The 8,050-nt window shown below is 41.3% G+C and overlaps 1 protein-coding gene across 4 annotated transcripts; it reads right to left on the bottom strand.

Annotated features, from left to right (window-relative positions):
- Window positions 1-482: 482 nt before the first annotated feature.
- LOC123427948 (beta-glucosidase BoGH3B-like) lies at window positions 483-7,837 on the bottom strand. 4 transcript variants are annotated; one of them, XM_045112088.1, is made up of 10 exons: window positions 7,397-7,830; window positions 7,083-7,162; window positions 4,061-4,483; window positions 3,885-3,975; window positions 3,647-3,795; window positions 2,810-3,053; window positions 2,617-2,721; window positions 2,358-2,540; window positions 1,990-2,191; window positions 483-1,123 (listed from the first exon to the last, which is right to left on the bottom strand). In XM_045112088.1, exons 1-10 carry the CDS (start codon window positions 7,577-7,579, stop codon window positions 633-635), a joined length of 2,151 nt encoding a protein of 716 aa, XP_044968023.1. In that variant the 5' UTR covers window positions 7,580-7,830; the 3' UTR covers window positions 483-632. The 4 variants fall into 4 exon arrangements, with proteins under 4 accessions (XP_044968023.1, XP_044968025.1, XP_044968024.1 ...); XM_045112090.1 differs by having other exon boundaries at window positions 7,416-7,541; XM_045112089.1 differs by lacking the exon at window positions 7,083-7,162 and having other exon boundaries at window positions 7,416-7,829.
- Between the last annotated feature and the right edge of the window lie 213 nt (window positions 7,838-8,050).

Below are 8,050 nucleotides of genomic sequence, written 5' to 3' on the forward strand. Positions count from 1 at the left end.
TAGTTTATCTCTATTTCTAATGAGTATCATATACCTTCCATCTATGAAACATCAAACAAGGCAAGAAATAAGAGACGTTACTCATCACACATTAATTATTACTTTCTCTCTCCTATTATGTCTCTCACCACGAAATGTTGCCATGCATGGTGTGTGGGGCCTTATTTATGGCATGCAATTAGTGATTATTTCATAATTATTTTGATCGGCGGTTTAAAATGGAATACTCCGTTAACAAACATGTCTGTTACAACAACATGCATCTAAATGCAATCTAGTGGTCGAAAGGCAAGGAACGTGGGTACCTAGGTGCCCCCCACATATAATCATTATATCCAACATTACATTTTCTATAATCTATTTATTCAATATTGTAGGTGTTGATATTTTCTTGTATATATTTTATCAAACTTAGAAATAATAGACTAATTTTTACACCATGTATTTGGAGGCACAGCGAGTACTTGAGAAGGAGTAAGAAACAAATTGTGTCCTGAACACCTTATACCATGTACTCGACAACATGACATTATTTATCTTATACATAACCCCATACTCTCATGTACAACATACATATGTATACTATTATTTCAATTCAAATGTATGGCCACCAAATCTGTCATGACATTATGCTAAATCTTCATTGCTTCTGAACATTTGAGCCCATATCCAAAAGGAAATAATGGATCGTAGTTAGCACCTCTAATATCTATAGGCAGTTGATCGTCTGATCTAAACCAAGTTACTGGCAACGTGCCTACAAAATCATGGTCTCCAAAGAGGCAATCAGTCACTCCCATGCCCTCACTTCCAGGCAACCAAGCAACAACTAGAGCATCTACCTTCTCAAGAACTTGTGGCTCAATAACCAAGGGTCTTCCAGAAATAACAATCACTAGGGTAGGGACTATTCTAGCAACACGAGTAATTAGATCTGAGCCATTAAATGGAATACTAAGGTCGGTTCTATCCCCCAACCCTTCTGCATAGGGAACCTCACCTACTACAACAATTGCATAGGAAAAGTTTTCTTCTTCAATGGTAGCTTCTGTTGGGCATTCTTCATACACAACTTCCGTTTCCACTTGCAAAGTTTTTTGTATGGCCTCTAATATGCTTGTACCTGTTGGTTTTGATAGATTGATTAGCTTATACCTCATAGCATGGACGAAACTAGACCATATTTTCAATAAAATAAATAAATCAATCAATTTAAATAGAAAAGGGAAAATGTGCTCTATGCACGCATTCTCAAGGAACCATTGAGGCAAAGCTTAATTTCCACCCAAGATCATGGAAACAACAAATGCCTACTAGGCTACTAGTTGTTTAGTTCAATATTTTGTAGTTGCCTCGTGGTACATGGTACTCCCTCTGTCCGGGTTTACTCAGGCTCCCCGTATTTTGGATCAAACTTTGATCATAAATTTAACTAATAAAATATGGGCTACATGTCACAAAAAATTATAATGGTGGGAACCTATGTCAAATGCAAATCTACTAGTATAATTATTTAGCATATTACCTCATATTTTGTAAGTTGTATAGGCGGTCAAAGTTTGGCTCAAAATACAAGGGCTTCTAATAAACCAAGATTGTGATACTATCTTGATTGTGGCAAATTTAATGTAGTTGCTTGGATCTAGATTTGTAAATTCTTACCTTAGGGTCTCTTGTATTTTATTTTGTCAGACAACAAATATGATCCAATACGAACATATTAAAAACTTCAATTCCAAAACAACCACTACATAATAAGATCCAACGCAAACATCTTAAACTTCAACTAGAAATAATAATTTCACATTTGTATATGCATTACAACACTTGAAAATGGGTCATAATTTTTCCATAACTTCTAATCATACATAAAGCTAGGATTTCCAAAGAGAATAATTTGTTTAGCATGAAACAAATTAAGTTAAGTGTCCCTTGAAAATGAAAGGCCATCTATAATATATTACCTTGGAGTTAAAATTATTTGCTTACCAGGAGTTATCTTTCCACTGTCTCCGTGCCACGCTATCGTCCACCCACCACATTGATATCCAATATTGTCAGCATGTGTCCCTGTGACAAGTATTCTTTTTGCATTTTTGGCTAAGGGAAGGAATGGTTCCTTCTGATTCTTGCCATTTTTCAGAAGTACCAAAGACTTTCGAACAGCCTCACGTGCTAGCTGACGATGCTCCTGACGCGTGCATATCATATATGGTGAGTGATATATATCCAATGAGAGATACTTAACCAAAGAGAATAGCAACCTCATTCGCATATTGCATATGGTGAGTGATGTCTAGTGTAAGAAGAATTGACAATAACAACAAACTCATAGACGAGTGAACTAGCATTTTTACCTTGCAACCAATTACGTCAAGTAGAGTTGGATCTGAAAATGGATGCTCAAAAACTCCAGAAATGAACTTAACTCTTAGAATCCGCTCAACGGCATCATCAATTCGTGATAATGGTATCTCCCCTGTCTCTACCAAGAACACAAGATCTTCCAAGAATGTCTCAAATCTGAAAGGTATCATAATCTGTAGGTTGCTCAACAAATGTAAAAGAAGTGGTTGTTGCACAATATAGTTCGTATGACCACTTAATGAATAATACCATATCCATTCCAGCATTAACTGCTTGTGCAATGCAATGCCGATAATTAGACCCTCGAGGGTCGCAAAGATGGTCAATACCTTCCCAGTCTGACACCACAAAACCCTGTGAAACAAGAGATTACACATGTTCACTAGTGACAACCACACATATACCATGAATCAACCAAGTAATCCAAACACCACTCAATTACCTGGAAGCCTAGCTTGCCCTTTAAAACATCCGTGAGCAAAAAGTGGCTGGCATGTAATGGCTCCCCATTCCATTGAGAGAAGGATGCCATGATTGTTGCCACCCCTTGTGTTATACAATCTGGATAGGGTTTCATGTGGATCCTTTCCAAATCGTCTAGAGAGCAAATGGTATTTCCTTCATTGATCCCGTTGTGAGTGCCGCCATCCCCTACGTAATGCTTGGCACAAGCAAGCACATTCTCCCTGCAAATCACAAAGGTGGGACCCATTTCTGCTGATAGGTTTGTGGGCATATCCAAAAATAAACCTTGGGCTAACCTTTACAAAAGCCTGGGCTAAAAATGCCAACCGCGAGCCCACGCTAGCCCAGCCCAAAAAACTAAATAATACTCCCTATGCACATAAATAAGACGTTTGCATAATTTATGTGCAGAAGGAACATCATTTTAATTATAGAATTTTAAAATTTATTTACCTTTTTTTATTAACTATTCCTTCTGCACATAAAGAAGACGTTTGCATAGTTCACATAAGAAATATAAGATTTTAGGTATTCCTGGCTTTTTCTGATCTTAGGACCGGGCTTCACGCAGAAAACTGGAGCCCAGGCAAGGCTTAAGCTCCAGGCTTCGGCTTCGGCCCGTTGGGTGTCCATGCCAGGATTCAAAATATTAACGAAATATCGGTTGGTGTGCTTAAAGCTCGAAATTTCAGGCTAGATTCGAACCAAAGTTATGCTGGGGAAAAAGATTCATTAAAATCCGGTGAATTCTGACCAGCATACTTGCCAAACTGTGGGGTCCTGATCAGAGAGCACCAGAATCTGGATTAAGTACCTAACCGAATGGAGGAACGGGTAACCATGGGGGTGGTCTGCCGGTGTCTGGCCCTGCAGACCGGCGACGATGGTGGTGAAGGAGCGCACGATCTCTGGGTCCTCGCTGTAGCTCTCGTAGCATCTCCCCCACCTCGAATCCCTACATACCTATACATACATCACCCACCACCAGACATCAGTCCTTTTTCTTGCAGCTCAAGGGACAGCCGGCCGGAAGGTTTCTGAGTTTGACTCACGGCGACGCAGGGGGCGAAGGTCCAGTGCATGCCGGTGGCCCGAACCTCGAGCGCCGTCGCCTCGCCGATCTTTCGGACAAGCTCCGGATCCCTGCATCAAGTCAACGGAGTATGCATGTAGGCCTTGCCACTACTAAAATGTCAACATGGTCGATCGGGATGTAAATGTAACGTGCCTGGAAGCTCCGAGGCCGACGTTGTGGGGGAAGATGGTGGCGCCGATGACGTTGTTGTGGCCGTGGACAGCATCGACGCCGTAGATGATGGGGACGGAGAGACGGGAAGAGAGGGCGAGGCGCTGCATGCTGTCGACTACGCCGGCCCAGTCGGACGGCGAGGCGCCGTCGAAGGGCGGCCTGCCGCCGCCGTTGAGGAGGCTGCCGACGCCGAGCTCCGCGAGGGCGCGGGGCGACGCCACGGAGAGCTCGATCTGGGCCATCTGGCCCGCCTTCTCCTGCAGCGTCATGCGGCCGAGCAGGTCGCGCACGCGCGCCTCCACCGGCGCCGACGCGTCCTTGTACAGCGGCGGATGCTCGCCTTGCGCTGCCGCCATGCCGGCCGGTGAGCACAAGTCAGGGTATTGCTTTTGTTCCGGACACCTGGGAATGACAGCCAAAGTAGTATTGATTTTGCTGTACCAATCTCGACGGGTTTACCTTCTATTTGTACTCAACTAATCATCAAGCACGCTAGCAATACCCCATTAAAGAACTACTCCATAGTTATCGGATAACGTGAGGATAATATGAGCTGATGCATCGAGATGGCAACGTGTCAACGGGGAGAAACCCGGCCTGGTGTTGCTCTTTCATGACCCTCACCGTGACACCACCCCGGCCTGGTGTTGCTCTTTCATGACCCTCACCGTGACACCACCCCGGCCCGCTGCCCTCCCCCCGTTACCTGACAATGTATACAGAGTGTTGGGTTTTATCCAAGGATCGCTCACATCAAAATATCAACACACGTGATGATTTCTTTTAGTCAAGGCTTCGTATCGTGCTTTCCTTTCCTTTTCTTTTCTTTGTTTCTCAATTTTTCGGAACATCAAACAGCACGGTATAGACTCAGTAAAGTGAAAAATTTACTGATGTATACGTACCAGCAATGCTCTAGGCAATCACCTAATGTCATCTAACATCGTATATTCTCTTTTCATGATGTATAAGTATTCCATCCCCACACACCACCACCCCAACTGTATTTTACATGCATGTGTGGCACGAATGTGGGCATGTGGCAGAACACACACTCTCTCTTCTCCCACACAATAAATTCAACTATTTCTTTCACTTTGTCTAATTTCAATCATCCATATAATTTAAACCAGATATTAGTTTTTGAAACTTTTTTTTATATTTAAACTCCTTGCGTCAAAACCTATAAAATGATATGAATCTTGATATATTTTTAAACATGTTTAAATTCGAACGCATATTTCACATTTTGAAAATAATCAATTTCACAATGACACAGACAATTTCACTTTTTGTAGTTACTATTTTAAAATTCATAACATATATTTCAATTTTCATTGGCTTGTTTCACAAAAAAAATACATCTATTTCAATTGCACATTTTTCAAAAAAGATATTTCACTCTTTTGAAACAAACTGTTACACACTTCCAAAAAATATGTTTCACAATAATACAATTAAATTTCACTTTTTGTAGTTACTCTTTTACAATTTAGAACCTTCATTTCACTTTCCAGCTTGTTTCATAAAATCACATCTATTTCAATTACACCTTGTTGAAATAATAGTTTTCATGATTTTGAAATAAACTATTACCCATTTGTAAAAAATCAGTTTCATAAAAATCATATCTATTCAATTGCATATTTTGAAAATTAGTTTTCACATTTCAAAAATAATCAAGTACAATTTCATTTTGAGTGATTACTATTTCACAGTTTCAGAACCGATATTACATACATTTTGTGTGATACATTTAAATTTCACATATATTTCAATTGCACATTTTTAGTGTGTGTGCGAAACAGGTTTTTTGACACATATCTGAAATATAATTCGGTTAAATAGATTTCTACTGAAATGCGTTTATATTTCTAGTGAAAAAGGTTTATTTTACAATTTTTCTAGTAAAATAGGCTTGTTCGACATATGAAATGTCAGCCATTCAAAATTGAACATGCTTGAAATGTATGCAATGTTGCTCTAGTTCTAAATGTTTTGATGCCAGGAGTTCAAATCGATAAATTATTTACAAAACAAACTTATATTTCAAATGATATTGAATATTTGATATAGTCAAGATAAAATAAAAGGATGGATTTATATATGAGAGAAGATGGAGAGAGAGTGTGTGTTGTCATAATACTGTAATCTCTGTCATATTAAATACAAATGGTGGAACCCAAAGTTGTATTATTCAATTTGTTTAGTAGAAAGGAGGGAATAATAATCATCCATGACTGAGATCTTAAAACATACATTACACGATGAGATCCTTGTCCCTACCGTTCAAAGTGACTATCTAGTAGACTCGCACACGGGCTAGCAAGCTGACACGAAGTGAATTCACTTACTCACATAATACGGACCGGTACTACTAAGAGCAAGTATAATAGGGCTGAGTCAGCTGGCTATAAGGAATAAACTAATATTTTTTTGATTAGTTAGAGCAAAGAGAAGAGGAGAGAGAAGGTAAGCGGGCTCTTAGCTAAGAGCCAGCTCTAGCACGTGCTCCTAGGCATTTAGTGAGTATGAAAGGTGGGTCCTGTAATAAAGAAGTACTCCCTCCGTTCCTAAATATAAGTCTTTTAAGCAATTTCACTAGATGTCTATATACGGAGCAAAATGATTGAATGTACACTCTAAAGTATGTCTATATACATCCGTATGTAGTCCACTAGTGAAATCTCTACAAAGACTTATATTTAAGAACGAAGGGAGTAATACACTTTTATAATAAACTATTGTACATGTTGGCTATAAGATGAACTATAGATGACATGGCAATGGCTTATAGCCGGCAGCTGACTATACTATTGTACTTGCTCTAAGAAGCTCATCGATACATGCGCCTATGCATCAGGTTTTTTTTCTTTTCTCCTCCGAGATTTTTTAAAACCGGTCAAAAACTGGCCCTTCTGCCACCCAGCGAAAAACTCAAATACGACTCTTGCTTAGCTTTGGCGGTCACAGGATCGAATCCCATTTTTGGGGGACTTACTTTTTGAAGTTGGAAGTGTGATTCGAAGCCACGAGCTTTTGTGCCGAGCAGACGGGCTGGCCAATGGAACAGGCACATCTCTGTTTTCAGACAAGGCGTGAACATTTTATATTGAGGCACAATATTTTCGAATTCAAAATTCGTTTGAAAAATTCAGATGGAAAAAATCAGAAAATTCCGAGATTTTCCAAAAACCGGTTTTCCCGGTCCCTACCAAACAAAACCTTGCTATGCATGTAGTAGTGCTAAACCACTGACTACCCCGCAAAAAAAAAAACCACTGACTAGTAATTAAGATTATATACTGTACTAACACAGAGGATGTCGACGTACGATGATGAGCTGAGGGCGCCGCATCGCGCAGGGCTGGTGAGGTGCGTGCGATGTGGTGGTCGACGGGGAGCTCGGGATAGAGCTACCCCCTTGATGCGCAGGGCGGGCCAGGTGCGAACGGCGAGCAGCCGGCGAGAAGTTTGAGGCGGCGCCACGCCGGGCATGGCGCCGGGGGAGATCGTCACACGAGGTTGACGGCTCGATGTGGACGGGGAAAGGGACTATAAGCGGTTGGGAGGGGAATGCCGGAGTACCGTCTATGGCGGAAGGCGGTGAGCTTCAGGTGGTGGGCTAGCAAGCAGCGGCGTGCTGCGTGCGGTGGTGTGGGTGCTTGTCTCGTGGAGAAGATAGGGAAGCTCAAGAGGAAATGAGAGAGCGATAGAGGCGAGAGGTTGGCGGCTGGGTCTGGGATGGACCGAGGGAGAGGATGGATAAGGTTTAGCGTTCGAACCGTGGGACTTGGGCCGTGCTTCAAGTTCAATCGTGTTGCTGCGGTGGTAGATAAGGCAGGCAGGCCCGGCATATAAGGGCACCACTAAGGGGGTACCCGCGGCGCACATACGAAAAAAAATCATAACCTGTGATTCTGATTATGTTTGTATTTGTCCGTTAAAATTTTCATTTTTTCCTTTTTC

This window comes from Hordeum vulgare, chromosome 2H, assembly GCF_904849725.1.
Source record: "Hordeum vulgare subsp. vulgare chromosome 2H, MorexV3_pseudomolecules_assembly, whole genome shotgun sequence".
Lineage (NCBI taxonomy): Eukaryota > Viridiplantae > Streptophyta > Magnoliopsida > Poales > Poaceae > Hordeum > Hordeum vulgare.